The 16,793-nt window shown below is 47.7% G+C and overlaps 1 protein-coding gene and 4 long non-coding RNA genes across 20 annotated transcripts in view; 3 read left to right on the top strand and 2 right to left on the bottom strand.

The window, feature by feature from the left end:
- The window catches only part of LOC126992530 (uncharacterized), a 2,034-nt gene extending 20 nt beyond the window's left edge, over window positions 1–2,014 (bottom strand). The window contains exons 1-4 of one of the 16 annotated variants that reach the window (XR_007746627.1): window positions 1,917–2,014; window positions 1,370–1,778; window positions 1,177–1,302; window positions 1–1,125 (exon numbers count right to left, since the gene is read on the bottom strand). The exon at window positions 1–1,125 is cut by the window's left edge and continues 4 nt beyond it. This is a non-coding gene — a long non-coding RNA (uncharacterized LOC126992530). The other 15 variants (XR_007746623.1, XR_007746625.1, XR_007746632.1 and 12 more) reach the window with 15 other exon arrangements.
- The window catches only part of LOC126992529 (protein O-linked-mannose beta-1,2-N-acetylglucosaminyltransferase 1-like), a 22,576-nt gene extending 13,806 nt beyond the window's left edge, over window positions 1–8,770 (top strand). The window contains exons 11-14 of the mRNA XM_050851340.1: window positions 1,934–2,124; window positions 4,048–4,228; window positions 4,864–4,973; window positions 6,807–8,770. Coding sequence (XP_050707297.1) covers window positions 1,934–2,124; window positions 4,048–4,228; window positions 4,864–4,973; window positions 6,807–6,903 — 579 coding nt within the window. The 3' untranslated portion in view covers window positions 6,904–8,770. The remainder of the gene's footprint in view (window positions 1–1,933; window positions 2,125–4,047; window positions 4,229–4,863; window positions 4,974–6,806) is intronic.
- LOC126992532 (uncharacterized) lies at window positions 4,980–6,344 on the top strand. Its single transcript, XR_007746636.1, has 2 exons — window positions 4,980–5,122; window positions 5,222–6,344. It is a non-coding gene; the product is annotated as an uncharacterized LOC126992532 (long non-coding RNA).
- A 251-nt stretch (window positions 8,771–9,021) lies between the features above and the next one.
- LOC126992517 (uncharacterized) lies at window positions 9,022–9,429 on the bottom strand. The gene is made up of 2 exons (XR_007746603.1): window positions 9,177–9,429; window positions 9,022–9,122 (listed from the first exon to the last, which is right to left on the bottom strand). It is a non-coding gene; the product is annotated as an uncharacterized LOC126992517 (long non-coding RNA).
- Window positions 9,430–9,642: 213 nt separating this feature from the next.
- On the top strand, window positions 9,643–14,679 carry LOC126992515 (uncharacterized). Its single transcript, XR_007746602.1, has 3 exons — window positions 9,643–9,806; window positions 10,070–10,212; window positions 14,483–14,679. It is a non-coding gene; the product is annotated as an uncharacterized LOC126992515 (long non-coding RNA).
- Window positions 14,680–16,793: the final 2,114 nt, after the last annotated feature.

Raw genomic sequence — 16,793 nt, 5'->3', positions numbered from 1 at the left:
AGGAGGAAAAGGAGATGGAAGAAGGGAGAAGAGAAAAAAGTTAAGAGAGAGAGGTAGAGAGAGGAAGATGTAGCAAAAAAGAGGAGGAGGAGGAGGAGGAGGAAGGAAAGAGATAGAAATAAAGGAAGAAGAGGAAAAGAAAGATATGGAAGAGGAGGAGGAAAAGATTGGAATGGAGAAAGAAAAAGTAGAGAGGAATAAGAAGAGTAAGAATGAAAAAGGAGGAAGAGGAGGAAGACAAGAGGGAAGAAGAAGGAAAGGAGGAAAAGGAGGAAGATACACAGCTAAGCTCTGTATTGTCTCCGCCAGTTCTTCTCCCCCGCGCAGTTGCTAACCATATACAGGGGCCTTGTCCGCCCTCGTATGGAGTATGCATCTCACGTGTGGGGGGGCTCCACTCACACAGCTCTTCTGGACAGAGTGGAGTCTAAGGCTCATCGTCTCATCAGCTCTCCTCCTCCTACTGATAGTCTTCTACCTCTTAAATTCAGCCGCCATGTTGCCTCTCTTTCTATCTTCTATCGCTATTTCCACGCTAACTGCTCTTCTGAACTTGCTAACTGCATGCCTCCCCCCCTCCCGCGGCCCCGCTGCACACGACTTTCTACTCATGCTCATCCCTATACTGTCCAAACCCCTTATGCAAGAGTTAACCAGCATCTCCATTCTTTCATCCCCTTCACTGGTAAACTCTGGAACAGCCTTCCTTCGTCTGTATTTCCTCCTGCCTACGACTTGAACTCTTTCAAGAGGAGGGTATCAGGACACCTCTCCTCCCGAAATTGACCTCTCTTTCGGCCACCTCTTTGGATTCTTTTTTTAGGAGCAGCGAGTAGCGGGCTTTTTTTTTATTGTTTCCTTTTTTTGTGCCCTTGAGCTGCCTCCTTTGTTGTAAAAAATAATAATAATAATCTCGCCTCACCTAACCTAATCTAAACCTAACCTATCTTAACCTAACCTGACCCAAATCTAACCTAACTAACATAAGCTCACCTAACCTAACCTAACCTAACCTAACCTATCTTAACCTAACCTGACCCAAATCTAACCTAACTAAACATAAGCTCACCTAACCTAACCTAACCTAACCTAACCTATCTTAACCTAACCTGACCCAAATCTAACCTAACTAACCATAACCTAACCTAACCTAACCTAACCTGACCCAAATCTAACCTAACTAAACATAAGCTCACCTAACCTAACCTAACCTAACCTAACCTATCTTAACCTAACCTGACCCAAATCTAACCTAACTAAACATAAGCTCACCTAACCTAACCTAACCTAACCTAACCTAACCTAACCTATCTTAACCTAACCTGACCCAAATCTAACTTAACTAAACCCTAACCTAACCTAACCTAACCTATCTTAACCTAACCTGACCCAAATCTAACCTAACTAAACATAAGCTCACCTAACCTAACCTAACCTAACCTAACCTAACCTGACCCAAATCTAACCTAACTAAACATAAGCTCACCTAACCTAACCTAACCTAACCTAACCTAACCTAACCTAACCTGACCCAAATCTAACCTAACTAAACCCTAACCTAACCTAACCTAACCTAACCTAACCTATCTTAACCTAACCTGACCCAAATCTAACCTAACTAAACCCTAACCTAACCTAACCTAACCTATCTTAACCTAACCTGACCCAAATCTAACCTAACTAAACCCTAACCTAACCTAACCTAACCTATCTTAACCTAACCTGACCCAAATCTAACCTAACTAAACATAAGCTCACCTAACCTAACCTAACCTAACCTAACCTATCTTAACCTAACCTGACCCAAATCTAACCTAACTAAACCCTAACCTAACCTAACCTAACCTATCTTAACCTAACCTGACCCAAATCTAACCTAACTAAACATAAGCTCACCTAACCTAACCTGACCTAACCTTTCCCCCCTCGTCAGATGTGGGACTGGGACATGTGGATGCGTCTGGGGGAGGTGCGGCGGGGCAGAGAGTGCGTGGTGCCCGAGGTCTCGCGGACTTATCACTTCGGGTCCTCCGGCCTCAACATGAACTCCTTCTTCCAGGACACCTACTTCAAGAAACACTCCTTCAACACCCTCACCTATGTGGAAATGAAGGATCTGGAGAGGTAGGAAGGAGGGGAGAGAGGGGAGGGAAGGAGGAACAGAGGAATGGGAAGAACAGAAGGGAGAGAATGGGAGATAAGAGGGAGAGAAAAGGAGGGAGGGGAGAGAAGGTAGGAGGGACAAAGGGAAGGTAAGAACAGGAGGGAGAGAAAGGGAGAGAAAGAGAGAGAGAGAGGGAGAAGAGGAGAGAAGGAAGGAGGAAGGAGGAGAGAGGAGGAACAGAAGGGAGGAAGAGAAGAGAAAGAGAGAGAGGGAGAGAAAAGGAAGGAGAGAGAAGGTAGGAGAAGAGGAGGAAGAGAAGAGTGGAGAAGGAAAAAAAGGAAGGAAAGAAGGAGAGAGAAGGAGAGAGAGAAGGAAGGGAAGAGAGAGGAGGAGGGAAGAGAGAGGAGAGAGGATAGGAAGACAAAGGGAAGAGGGAAGTATTTAAGAAGGGAGAGAAGGAAGGGAAGAACTGAGAGAAGGGGAGGAAGGATAGGGAAGAAGGAGAGAGGGAGAGAGAGAGGGTAGGAAAGAAGGGAGGGAAGGAGGAAGAAGGAAAAAGGGAAGGAAAGAGGGAAGGGAAGTATTTAAGAAGGGAGAGAAGGAAGGGAGGGATAGGGAAGAAGGATGGAGGGAGGGAGAGAGAGGGTAGGAAAGATGGGAGGGAAGGAGGAAGAAGGTAGGAAGAGTGGAGAGAGAGAGAGAGAGAGGAGAGAGAGAGAGAGAGAGAGAGAGAGAGAGAGAGAGAGAGAGAGAGAGAGAGAGAGAGAGAGAGAGAGAGAGAGAGAGAGAGAGAGAGAGGATGAGTGGAAAGGGAGAATAGAGGAAAGGAGAGAGAGAGAGAGAGAGAGAGAGAGAGAGAGAGAGAGAGAGAGAGAGAGAGAGAGAGAGAGAGAGAGAGAGAGAGAGAGAGAGAGAGAGAGGATGAGGAAAGGGAGAATAGAGGAAAGGAGAGAGAGAGAGAGAGAGAGAGAGAGAGAGAGAGAGAGAGAGAGAGAGAGAGAGAGAGAGAGAGAGAGAGAGAGAGAAGAGAGAGGAGAGAGGAGAGAGAGAGAGAGAGAGAGAGAGAGAGAGAGAGAGAGAGAGAGAGAGAGAGAGAGAGAGAGAGAGAGAGAGAGAGAGAGAGAGTAGGGGATGAATGAATGATAAATAGCAAAAAAAAAAAAAAAAAAGAAGGGAGAGAAGGACAAGAAGGGAGAAGGGAGAAGAGAAAAGGGAGAGAGAAAGGATTGAGTAAAAAGGGAGAAACACCATAGAAAGAAACCAGGGTGAAAAAGTGAAAAAAAGGGAGGGGAGGGAGAGACAAGAAGGAAGAAGGGAGAGAGAAAGGATTGAGTGAAAAGGGAGAAAAATCATAAAAAGAAAGTAGGGAGAAAGTGAAAAAAAGGGAGGGAAAGACAAGAAGGGAGAAAGAAAGGATTGAGTGAAAAGGGAGAAAAGTCATAAAAAGAAAGTAGGGAGAAAGTGAAAAAAAAGGGAGGGAAAGACAAGAAGGGAGAAAGAAAGAATTGAGTGAAAAGGGAGAAAAGTCATAAAAAGAAAGTAGGGAGAAAGTGAAAAAAAGGGAGGGAAAGACAAGAAGGGAGAAAGAAAGGATTGAGTGAAAAGGGAGAAAAGTCATAAAAAGAAAGTAGGGAGAAAGTGAAAAAAAGGGAGGGAAAGACAAGAAGGGAGAAAGAAAGGATTGAGTGAAAAGGGAGAAAAGTCATAAAAAAGTAGGGAGAAAGTGAAAAAAAGGGAGGGAAAGACAAGAAGGGAGAAAAGTCATAAAAAGAAAGTAGGGAGAAAATGAAAAAAAGGGAGGGAAAGACAAGAAGGGAGAAAGAAAGGAGTGAGTGAAAAGGGAGAAAAAACATATAAAGAAACCAGGGTGAATAACTGAATCATTAAAACCTAACCTAACCTAACCAAGCACTCCCTCACACCCCCTTCCCTTCCCGCCACAGCCTAAGACAAGGACCATATGAAGAGCTCCTAGACTCCATGTTCCGCCGGGGCACGCTGCTCGACCACTCTGCGTCCCCCTGTGAGGAGACCTTCGTGCCGGATACCCATGGCCAGACGTACCTCCTCTTCGTGAACATGACCCATCACAAGGACTTCACCACGTGGCTCCAGGTGGCGAAGGTGAGGAAGAGGAGGAGGAGGAGGAGGAGGAGGATGGGATGGGATGGGGAAGAGCTTGGAGGGAATAGGAGGAGGAGGAAGAATGAAGAAGTTAGAAGGAGGAGGAGGATGAGGAGGGAGTTGGGATAGGAAGAAGAAATGGAGAGGAGGAGGAGGAGGAGTAGGTAGAGGAGACTAGTAGAAGGAAGAGGAGGAGAAGAGATAAAAGATATGGAAAAGGTTAAATGGAAGAGGAGGAGGAAGAATGAAGAAGGCAAGGAGGAAGAGATTAGGAGGAGGAGGAGGAGAGGAAGAAGAAGGAGGAGGAGGAGGAGGAGGAGGAGGAGGAGGAGGAGATGGTTAGCAGAGGTTGCAATACTATGGGAAGAAGAGAAAAGTAGGAGGAAGAGGAAGAGGAGGAGGTGATGATTATGAAGCATGGGATAGGAAGGAGGAGGAGGAGGAGGTGGACCAGAAGGGAAGGAAAGGAAGGAGAGACGGAAGAGAGCAGGAAGGAAGGAAGAAGAGGAAGAATGGGACAAATAATTCCTCTCTCTCAAGTCTCAACCCTATCCCAGCCTCACAATCCCACTCCTGACACCAGTGTATTCCTCAGTCCATATCCCACTCCTGACACCAGTGTACTCTTCCTCCAGTGCCTGAGGGTGTGGGACCTGGATGGCCGGGGGTACCATAAGGGGATGTGGCGCCTCAACATGAAGTCCAACCCTCTCCTGGTGGTGGGCGTTCCCTTCAGCCAGTACTCGTAAGTCACTTGTTATGTTTGGTAAAGTTACGAGGGTGTTAGTGAATCAGTTTGGTCAGTGTAATGTAGGATGTTGTTGTTCATTAACCCAGCCGCTGCGATTGGCACGGATTTGGCTTTTCTGGTAGCCTGGTAACATAGAGTCCCAGGTCTTTCTCTGCCTCTGTGGTGGATAATGGAGTGTTTCCCATGTGGTATTGGTGTGCTGGATATCCCTTCACTGGTAGCCTGGTAACATACACTCTCAGGTCTTTCTCTGCCTCTGTGGTGGATAGTGGAGTGTTTCCCATGTGGTATTGGTGTGCTGGATATCCCTTCACTGGTAGCCTGGTAACATACACTCCCAGGTCTTTCTCTGCCTCTGTGGTGGATAGTGGAGTGTTTCCCATGTGGTATTGGTGTGCTGGATATCCCTTCACTGGTAGCCTGGTAACATACACTCCCAGGTCTTTCTCTGCCTCTGTGGTGGATAGTGGAGTGTTTCCCATGTGGTATTGGTGTGCTGGATATCCCTTCACTGGTAGCCTGGTAACATACACTCCCAGGTCTTTCTCTGGCTCTGTGGTGGATAGTGGAGTGTTTCCCATGTGGTATTGGTGTGCTGGATATCCCCTCCCAAGGTGCAGGACTTTACATTTTTCTTCACTGAATTGCAACAGCCACTTTTTGTTCCACTCCTGTAGCTTGGTGAGGTCTTCTGGTAGGAAATCCGCAGTCAGGAGGTTAAGGTGACGAGGGTGTTGATAAATTACCCCTTGTTAATTAAGTTAGTGGGAGTATGAGCGGTTTTAATTGAGTCAGTAAGGTTGTTAGTAAGTCAGTAAGGGTGTTAGTAAGTAGGTGTGGGTGCTGGTAAGTCACTCATAATCTCCCTGACTCCTCCCTTCTCCCTCCAGGAAATACAAGCCGGCCTCCTTTTGTTTGAGTCAGTAAGGGTGTTAGTATGTCAGTAAGGGTGTTAGTATGTCAATAAGGGTGTTAGTAAGTCAGTAAGGGTGTTAGTAAGTAGGTGTGGGTGCTGGTAAGTCACTCATAATCTCCCTGACTCCTCCCTTCTCCCTCCAGGAAGTACAAGCCGGCCTCCTTTTGTTTGAGTTAGCAAGGGTGTTAGTATGTCAGTAAGGGTGTTAGTAAGTCAGTAAGGGTGTTAGTAAGTAGGTGTGGGTGCTGGTAAGTCACTCATAATCTCCCTGACTCCTCCCTTCTCCCTCCAGGAAGTACAAGCCGGCCTCCTTTTGTTTGAGTTAGCAAGGGTGTTAGTATGTCAGTAAGGGTGTTAGTAAGTCAGTAAGGGTGTTAGTAAGTAGGTGTGGGTGCTGGTAAGTCACTCATAATCTCCCTGACTCCTCCCTTCTCCCTCCAGGAAGTACAAGCCGGCCTCCTTTTGTTTGAGTCAGTAAGGGTGTTAGTATGTCAGTAAGGGTGTTAGTATGTCAATAAGGGTTTTAGTAAGTCAATAAGGGTGTTAGTAAGTAGGTGTGGGTGCTGGTAAGTCACTCATAATCTCCCTGACTCCTCCCTTCTCCCTCCAGGAAGTACAAGCCGGCCTCCTTTTGTTTGAGTTAGCAAGGGTGTTAGTATGTCAATAAGGGTGTTAGTAAGTCAGTAAGGGTGTTAGTAAGTAGGTGTGGGTGCTGGTAAGTCACTCATAATCTCCCTGACTTCTCCCTTCTCCCTTCAGAAAGTACAAGCCGGCCTCCTTTTGTTTGAGTCAGTAAGGGGTGTCAGTATCCCTCAGTCCATATCCCACTCCTGGCACCATTGTATTAGTAAGTAAGTGTGGGTTCTGGTAAGTCACTCATACCCTCCCTGACTCCTCCCTTCTCCCTCCAGGAAATACAAGCCAGCCTCTCTCAAGCCCATGACCTTACCAGCGACAGGAACAGCGGAGAAGATGAAAGCCTCGGACAAAACCACCGGACAGAGATAGCAGTTGGCAACTCACACCACCTTGCTACCCTGCCCCCCGACCCCCCCAGGACCCCCCCCTGATGCCCCCTTCCCTCTCAGTTGCCTCCCAGCTCCCCCCTCCCCCCCTTCCATCCCCAGACCCCTCCCCTTTTTGCAGTCCCATATCACCTTAGAAGGAAAAGGAAGTGGAGAGGAGGAGGAGAAGGAAGGGAAGGGAAGGTGAAGGAGGAGGAGGAGGAGGAGATGGAAGAGAGGAAAGAGGGAAAGAAGAAGGGATGGGAAGTGGAGGAGGAGGAGGAGGAGGAGGAGGAGAAATAGAAGGAAAGGAAGAGAAAGGAAGGAAGAAAGGGAAAAGGAAGGAAGGAAGGGAGGCAAGAGGAAGAAGAAGGAAGGAAGGGAAAGAGGAAGAGGAGAAGAAGGAGAGGAAGGAAGAGGAAGAGAAGGAAGGAAAGAGGAAGAAGGAGAAGAAGAGGTAGAGGAAGGAGAAGGAAGTGAAGAAGGAAGAGGAGGAGGAGGAGAAGAAGAAGAAGAAGAAGAAGAAGAAGAAGAAGAAGAAGAAGAAGAAATATATATTCTTCACATTTCTATCCATTGGAGGAGGAGGAGGAGGAGGCAGAGAAAGTATAGGAAGAAATAGAAGATGTAGAGGAGGAAGAAGGAGGAGGAATAGAGAAGGGAAGAATTACATTGGAAAGGAGGAAGAGGAGGAGGAGGGAAGAAGGAAGGAAGGAGAGGAAGGAGGAGGAAGAAAAAGAGGAAAGAATGAATGAAGGAGGAGGAGGAGGAGGAGGAAGAATACGAAGAGACAGAAGAAGAGGAGGAAGAGGAAGAGGAAGAGGAAGTAGAAGAAGAAGAAGGAGGAGGAGGAGGTAGAGGAAGAGAAAGGAAGGAGGAAGAGGAGACAGGAAGAAGAAGAGGAGGAGGAGGAGGAAGAATGAATGAATGAACGAGAGAGAGAGAGAGAAGAAGGAAGGAAAAGAAAAAGAGGAGGAGGAGGAGGAGAAAGAAGAAAAGAAGGAAGGATAGGAAGAGGAAAAAAATTATAAATAATAATAATAATAATAATAATAATAATAATAATAATAATTTTAATATGGACCTGTGTCAACGTTTAATTTCACAGCATTCATGTTTGTGTGGCAGGAGGAGGAGGAGGAGGAGGAGGAGGAGGAAGAAGAAGAAGAAGTAGAAGGAAAAGAAAAGTGTGAGGAGGAGACAGGGAAGAGAGAAGGAAGGAAGAGAGGAAGAGGAAGAAGAAGGAGGAGGAAGAAAGGAGGAAGAGCTGAAGAAGTAGAAGGAGGCAGGGAGGAAGGAAGAGAGGAAGAGGAAGAAGAAGGAGGAGGAAGAAAGGAGGAAGAGCTGAAGAAGTAGAAGGAGGCAGGGAGGAAGGAAGGAAGGAAGGAAGAGAGGAAGAGGAGGAAGAAGAAGGAAGGAGGAGATGAAGAAGTAGAAGGAGGCAGGGAGGAAGGAAGGAAGGAAGAGAGGAAGAGGAAGAAGAAGGAGGAGGAAGAGCTGAAGAAGTAGAAGGAGGCAGGGAGGAAGGAAGGAAGGAAGAGAGGAAAAGGAGGAGGAAGAAGAAACGAAGAAATTGAAGAAGGAGGAGGAGGAGGAAGGAAAGGAAGAGAAGATGAAGAGAAAGAAATAGGAGGAGAAGGAGGAAGGAAGGAAGAAGAGAAGGAGGCGAAGAAGGAAGGAAGGAGGAAGAGAAGGGAAGAAGGAAGAAGAGGAGGAGGCGAAGGAAAGGAAGGAGGGAAGAAGAGGAGAGAAAAAGCAGTGAAGGAAGAAGAGGTAGGGAAGGAAGGAAGAGGAAGAAGAGAAAATAAATAAATAAAGAGAAATACAAAGAAAAGTCACCTGCCACAGAGAGAGAGAGAGAGAGAGAGAGAGAGAGAGAGAGAGAGAGAGAGAGAGAGAGAGAGAGACTTCCAGGAGAGGTTATGTTAATCTTTCCATGTGTTGTGTAGTATATTATTATTATTATTATTAGGAGGAGGAGGAGGAGGAGGAGGAGGAGGAGGAGGAGGAGGAAGACGACGAGGAGGTTAATTTAGCTCTTAGGTATCAAACAAACATACAAACAAACAAACAAATAATATTAATGATAAAATGAAGATGAAATAGATATGCTTTCGGTGTTGAGAGAGAGAGAGAGAGAGAGAGAGAGAGAGAGAGAGAGAGAGAGAGAGAGACTGTGTATATATATGTGTGTGTGTATGTGTGTATATATATAACTGCCTTCTGTGTGTGTGTGTGTGTGTGTGTGTGTGTTCACCATGTATGTATATTATGTACGTGTGTGTGTGTGTGTGTGTGTGTGTGTGTGTGTGTGTGTGTGTTCACCATGTATGTATATTATGTACGTGTGTGTGTGTGTGTGTGTGTGTGATTTCAATACTATACAGAGCTTCCAAATATGTGTATGTGTATATCTGCCCAGCCATTCGGAAACCCAGTCAGCCAGCCAGTCAGTCAGTCAGTCAGTCCAGGAAACCATTGACTGACTGGACACTGTTTTAGGATTTGTGAATTGTAATAAAAATTAAAAGAATGAGTTTTTTTTTTTCATTATTTCCTCTCTCTCTCTCTCTCTCTCTCTCTCTCTCTTATACCTTTCCTTCCTTTTCCTCCCCTTCTCTCCCTCCCTCTCCCCACCTAGTCTCTCTCTCTCTCTCTCTCTCTCTCTCCGAACCAACGAAGCTTCAGTCTCGCATATCTCGAAAACTCTGACGTCACAGGAAGAGGAGGAAGAAGAGGAGGAGGAGGAGGAAGAGGCCGGCAGTGGAGGAAGGACAGCCGGAGGAGAAGGAGGGAGTGGCGGAGCGGTGGTCACCAGTTCGATTCCCTTCGTCTGCGTGTGTGAAGGAGGTTCGAGGCGGATCTATAGCAGGACTCGAATCTATGTAAAGGAGGACTTGGAGAGAGGTAAGGGTGATGGTGATGGTGATGAATTGATTGTTTGTGAATCTCTCTCTCTCTCTCTCTCTCTCTCTCTCTCTCTCTCTCTCTCTCTCTCTCTCTCTCTCTCTCTCTCTCTCTCTCTCTCTCGTATACCTTTCCTTCCTTTTCCTCCCCTTCTCTCTCTCTCTCTCTCTCTCTCTCTCTCTCTCTCTCTCTCTCTGTGTTTGGTCTTGATACATTATATTTGGACTGACTCTTTCGCATTATTTATTAGTTGTGTTTTGCAGGTGTGCGCCAATCAGCGGTCACCACGCCCCACGCTCAACCAATCAGCGTCAAGGAGGAGGAGGACCAATCAGCGCCCAGCCCGTTGAGTTGATGTTTGAAGCCTCGAAGCACCGGAGCGTCTCGACCGAGCAGCTTGTACGAGGTAATGCGGGTCATATATTAAAACATTTCGTCGCCCAAGTTCACATATTGGCTTTTGAAGGAGCTGTAGGCCTTTCCAGGGGTAGTTTTATGACCCTGGTGTTAGTTTGACCCTTCCTCTGTGCCATGAACCTAAAGAAACATATTTGACAAGGCCTTCGTAGGAGCTGTAGGCCTTTCCAGGGGTAGTTTTATGACCCTGGTGGTAGTTTGACCCTTCCTCTGTACCGTGAACCTAAAGAAACACATATTTGACAAGGCTTTCGTAAGAGCTGTAGGCCTTTCCAGGGGTAGTTTTATGACCCTGGTGGTAGTTTGACCCTTCCTCTGTACCGTGAACCTAAAGAAACACATATTTGACAAGGCTTTCGTAAGAGCTGTAGGCCTTTCCAGGGGTAGTTTTATGACCCTGGTGGTAGTTTGACCCTTCTTCTGTACCATGAACCTAAAGAAACACACATTTGACAAGGCTTTCGTAGGAGTTGTGGGCATTTCCAGGGGTAGTTTTATGACCCTGGTGGTAGTTTGACCCTTCTTCTGTACCATGAACCTAAAGAAACACACATTTGACAAGGCTTTCGTAGGAGCTGTAGGCCTTTCCAGGGGTAGTTTTATGACCCTGGTGGTAGTTTGACCCTTCCTCTGTACCATGAACCTAAAGAAACACACATTTGAGAAGGCCTTCGTAAGAGCTGTAGGCCTTTCCAGGGGCAGTTTTATGACCCTGGTGGTAGTTTGACCCTTCCTCTGTACCATGAACCTAAAGAAACACACATTTGAGAAGGCCTTCGTAAGAGCTGTAGGCCTTTCCAGGGGCAGTTTTATGACCCTGGTGGTAGTTTGACCCTTCTTCAGTACCATGAACCTAAAGAAACATATTTGACAAGGCTTTCGTAGGAGCTGTAGGCCTTTCCAGGGGTAGTTTTATGACCCTGGTGGTAGTGTGACCCTTCCTCTGTGCCATGAACCTTAAAAAACACTCATGAAAACCAGATTGATTTCCTCTTTGATCTTTAGAATTTGTTGATGTGAGAAGCGATGGTGTCTTAAAATATGGCCATCATCCTATGAGCCCCTTCTGTCCTTGTGTGTGTGTTTGTGTGTATGTGTGTATATGTATGTATGTGCGTATGTATGTATGTATGTATTTTAATCATCATCTTGGTCTCCTAATCCTCTTTACATGCATTCCAATCCTATTCTCTCTATCCTAACCCCCTTCCGTATACCTTAATCTCCCTTCTGTGTAATCTAACCTCCTTTCTATACTGGGGGCTTCGTGGTGCAGTGGTTAGCACACTTGACTCAATCGAGAGAGCCTAAGTTCGATTCCCGGGCGGAGTGGAAAATGGGCTTTCCGAGTGGCTATAAATATGACCAGCAGTGAATGTTTCCCTCCTATAATTCCTTCCCTGTCTCTCTCCGCATATGACCAGAGATGTTTCGCCGACTAAACGAAACGTTCCCTTCTCCTATAATTCCTTCCCCTCCTGTCTCTCTCCGGCATATGACCACAGATGTTGCGCCCACTAAACCAAACTTTCCCTTCTCCTATAATTCCTTCCCCTCCTGTCTCTCTCCGGCATATGACCACAGATGTTGCGCCCACTAAACCAAACTTTCCCTTCTCCTATAATTCCTTCCCTGTCTCTCCGCATATGACCACAGATGTTGCGCCCACTAAACCAAACTTTCCTTCTCCTATAATTCCTTCCCTCCTGTCTCTCTCCGCATATGACCACAGATGTTACGCCCACTAAACCAAACTTTCCTTCTCCTATAATTCCTTCCCTCCTGTCTCTCTCCGCATATGACCACAGATGTTGCCCACTAAACCAAACTTTCCTTCTCCTATAATTCTTCCCTCCTGTCTCTCTCCGCATATGACCACAGATGTTCCCACTAAACCAAACTTTCCCTTCTCCTATAATTCCTTCCCCTCCTGTCTCTCTCCGGCATATGACCACAGATGTTGCGCCCACTAAACCAAACTTTCCCTTCTCCTATAATTCCTTCCCCTCCTGTCTCTCTCCGGCATATGACCACAGATGTTGCGCCCACTAAACCAAACTTTCCCTTCTCCTATAATTCCTTCCCCTCCTGTCTCTCTCCGGCATATGACCACAGATGTTGCGCCGACTAAACAAAACTTACCCTTCTCCTATAATTCCTTCCCCTCCTGTCTCTCTCCGGCATATGACCACTTGCGCCGACTAAACCAAACTTACGCTTCTCCTATAATTCCTTCCCCTCCTGTCTCTCTCCGGCATATGACCACAGATGTTACGCTGACTAAACGAAACTTTCCCTTCTCCTATAATTCCTTCCCCTTCTGTCTCTCTCCGGCATATGACCACAGATGTTGCGCCGACTAAACAAAACTTACCCTTCTCCTATAATTCCTTCCCCTTCTGTCTCTCTCCGGCATATGACCACAGATGTTGCGCCCACTAAACCAAACTTTCCCTTCTCCTATAATTCCTTCCCCTCCTGTCTCTCTCCGGCATATGACCACAGATGTTGCGTCGACTAAACGAAACTTTCCAACTTTTTCCTTTCTATACATCTAAACCTCTTTCTAAATACCCAAACCACGGTCTGATCACGTGTTGGCCTTGTAATCGCCAACGACCATGCAACTTAAGGCTTGTTCGTATACTTGAGGAAATCGTTTGCTGTGTATATTTTATGAGCTTCTTTCATATCACTCTATCGCCTCCGTGGTCGACTGGTTAGTGTGCCTACCTACGAATCCTCCGGCCAGGGTTCGAATCCCAGGCGTTCAATGTCCCTCTGGAGCTGGGGAATAAATGTGTACTGCCTGTGGACCCCTGGGTAAGGCTCACTGGGGTAACCCAGGTGTCCCCACTGCCCTGTGTCCCGGGGTGCTGGGTTCCTGCCCCCCCACCCACCCCACCCGAGGCTCAGTGGGGGAGGACACGGAGATGAGCACAGGGGCCATGACCACCCGCACCCTAGACGACAAACTGTACTTCTTCTTCCTCTTCTCCTCCTGCCCACCACCTTCACTCACTCACTACATTAGTTTCCCTTCACCTCTCAGAGCCAGTCCACACATGCCAGCTGTGACACATTTTTAAGGTAATATTGAGGATCTTATTCAGGTTATTACAAACTTTATTTCATTCATTACATATTTTTTTTATTGTCTAGTGTGTATTATTCCTGAGGTGTGTGTGTGTGTTTGCACTGTACACTTGTTACTTTGTTCCCAACATGTACACAGCAAACACCACTGTACAGTGCTGTGGTAAATAGTCTCATACAGCCTTGTGTTGTCTTTGCTCCAGGGAGGCGGTGGTGTGCAAGCCTGTGGTGGACACTGAACTGAGCAAGAGTGGCAGTGTGTGTTCTGTTCTCTCTCCCATGCCACCATGCCACCCACTGAACCTCCCACAGGAGAGAGAGTCAGTCCTTTATGTGTCTGGGGGGTTTGTCCACATCCTGTGGGGACACACCCTGTGGGTCCTGTAAAATAAATAAATAAATAAATAAATATATATATATATATATATATATATATATATATATATATATATATATATATATATATATATATATATATATATATATATATATATATATATATATATATATATATATATATATATCCCACAGGATGTGGACAAACCCCCCAGACACATGCCCCCCCAGACACATAAAGGACTGACTGACTCTCTCTCCTGTGGGTTGAGTTGTCAGTGGGTGGCATCCCTTGGTGTGGGAGAGCTTTGAACACTGCCACAACTTGCTCTTCAGTGTTCCGCCACACTGGAGCGCTGCACCACCGCCTCCCTGGAGCAAAGACAACACAAGGCTGTATAAGACTAAGAGGGTGGCAGTTGAAGCCAAGGCATCAGGATGGCAGCGAGCAACACACCAAATGAACCAGACTGTGCCAGGGCCTATTCCTGCCACACACCCCGGCACTGCAGCCCCTTGTGGCCAGGAAGGAGAGGTGGCCACGCCCACACTGGCAGCAGACAGCCAGGTGTGTAATCCACCCAGGGAGACACAGCAGAGAAACTATGACCGTGTCTTACTGGGAGGGTAACACGCCTGGCCGCCAGTGTGGGTGTGGTCCCCTCCCTTCCTGGCACAAGGGCCGCAGTGCCAGGTGTGGCCCATAGGTGGTCCACTTGGTGTGGTGCCCGCCGTCACGTCAAGTCCCTGCCCTCGGTGATGCACCTCAGGATCCTCCACTGCTGCCAGCTCCTGTGGTCCTTCCTCACGTGTTGTCTTATCTGCAGGTCATCCCAGACTCCCGGGCAGTGTTCTCCTCAGCCCTGGGGAAGCAGCACACCCAGGCGGCCCCTCAGAATCTTCTTGCCCCGTTGGGAGGTGCAGGACAGCCGGGGTGTTCCAGGAAGGGTGGCAGCTGCTTGCCCCGCCGGGAGGTGCAGGACAGCTGGGGTGTTCCAGGAAGGGTGGCAGCTGCTTGCCCCGCCAGGAGGTGCAGGACAGCTGGGGTGTTCCAGGAAGGGTGGCAGCTGCTTGCCCCGCCGGGAGGTGCAGGACAGCTGGGGTGTTCCAGGAAGGGTGGCAGCTGCTTGCCCCGCCGGGAGGTGCAGGACAGCTGGGGTGTTCCAGGAAGGGTGGCAGCTGCTTGCCCCGCCGGGAGGTGCAGGACAGCTGGGGTGTTCCAGGAAGGGTGGCAGCTGCTTGCCCCGCCGGGAGGTGCAGGACAGCTGGGGTGTTCCAGGAAGGGTGGCAGCTGCTTGCCCCGCCGGGAGGTGCAGGACAGCTGGGGTGTTCCGGCAGCCTCCACACCCCAGGGATCTTCTCACCCGGCATGGCAGACCTTCCAGCACCTCCACCTGAAGGAAAAACATTAGACTGTTTGTTCCTTACAGAATAAAGTATAACACCACACAGCCTGTAAATGATCCTACCTGTTTTATCACCCACACTCCTCCCTCTCCCTCACCAAGGACCACTTTCACAGTTGTTTTGTTTGTTTTGATCGTTACCAATGGCAGCGATCGCCGATATAGAATTTCCACTTAAAACTGGCCAATGGGGTAGTGGCGGCTGCGGGGTTAGCCTAGCCCTGCACCTTACCACACACTCTCAACACCTCTTGCTTCCTCTGCAGCCGCCACGACCCCATCGGCCAGTTTCACGTGAAAAACTATAGCGTCGATCGGCGCCATACAAAGAGACTGTGAAAGCGTCCCTAAGACACATCAGCCATGACAAACTGTATACTAATGGCACTTGCTAAACAGTTTACCGAAAAAAGTCACACACTTCACACAGCTGTTCTAGTCTCGGCCGTGATCAACTGTTCCTGGCTGGTGGGACGAGACACTGCCCACACCCAGGCCCAGGGAAGCACAACACAGGCCTAGGATGGCTTCTTCTTAGAGCTGCAGTGACAGACAGAGACAACCCACCTTACACTGTCAAGGTGGCAGGTTACATGTGTGGGGGAGAGGAATGAGGGATGGGTGGGAGGAGAGAGAAGGGAAGGAGAAATTGAACATATGGTAGAGAGAAGGAAGGAAAGAGAGTTAAGAGATGAAGTATAGTGAGATGAAGAAGGGGAAGAGAGAAGGAAGGAGAGAGAGTTAAGAGATGAAATATAGTGAGATGAAGAAGGGGAAGAGAGAAGGAAGGAGAGAGACGAGAGAGAAGGGAAGGAGAAATCGAACAAATGGTAGAGAGAAGGAAGAATGGAAGGAAGGAAAGAGAGTAAAAGGAGATGAAATATTGTGAGATGAAGGAAAGGAAGAGAGAAGAGAGGAGGAGAGAGACGAGAGAGAAGGGAAGGAGAAATCGAACAAATGGAAGAGAAGGAAAAAGAATGGAAGGAAGAAAGAAAGAGATGAAGGAGGAGAAGAGAGAAGGAGGAAGAGGAGGAAAGGAAGGAGGGATCATTCCTCACCACGGAGACTCAGATGCACTGTGACCTGACCTGATGGGCCTGACCTGACCACATAACAAGTATCCAAGAAAATGACAAGGTAGAGACTTCACATGGCCAGCGAGACTTCCCGATTACCACAGTCTATCTCCCCCAAGTTTCCTCAGGTACCCATATATTGACCAGCCCAAGAGGGAGGATGAACAGCTGGGTGAGTTGCGTATTGACAGGCCGGGATTCGAACTAAGGTCCACGGATTTGTAGAAAGTTGGAAAGTTTTGTTTAGTCGGCGCAACATCTGTGGTCAAATGCCGGAGAGAGACAGAAGGGGAAGGAATTATAGGAGAAGGGAACAGACCCCAGGAGACGGGACACAACCCCCGATTAATACCTGGTACCCATTCACTGCTGGGTGGACAGGGGCGTAGGGCATCGGAAAAGCCGCCCAAATTTTTCCACTCCGTCCAGGAATCAAACCCGGGCTCTCTCGGTTGTGAGTCGAGTGTGCTAACCACTGCACCACGAAGCCTCCCCCGCCCCCACGGATTTGCATGTAGGCATGTTAGCCACTATGAAAATCGTAAATGGTAAAAAAGATATATTGACCAGGTGGGAAAAAGAAAAAAATAACCTGACAGTGTTAAAAAAAAGATCATACAGGGAGAAATGGCAGTTAACCCTTTCATTGCTAAACA

This window comes from Eriocheir sinensis, unplaced genomic scaffold (assembly GCF_024679095.1).
Source record: "Eriocheir sinensis breed Jianghai 21 unplaced genomic scaffold, ASM2467909v1 Scaffold486, whole genome shotgun sequence".
In the NCBI taxonomy this organism is placed as follows: domain Eukaryota; kingdom Metazoa; phylum Arthropoda; class Malacostraca; order Decapoda; family Varunidae; genus Eriocheir; species Eriocheir sinensis.
This window is presented reverse-complemented; position numbering and strand designations above follow the sequence as displayed.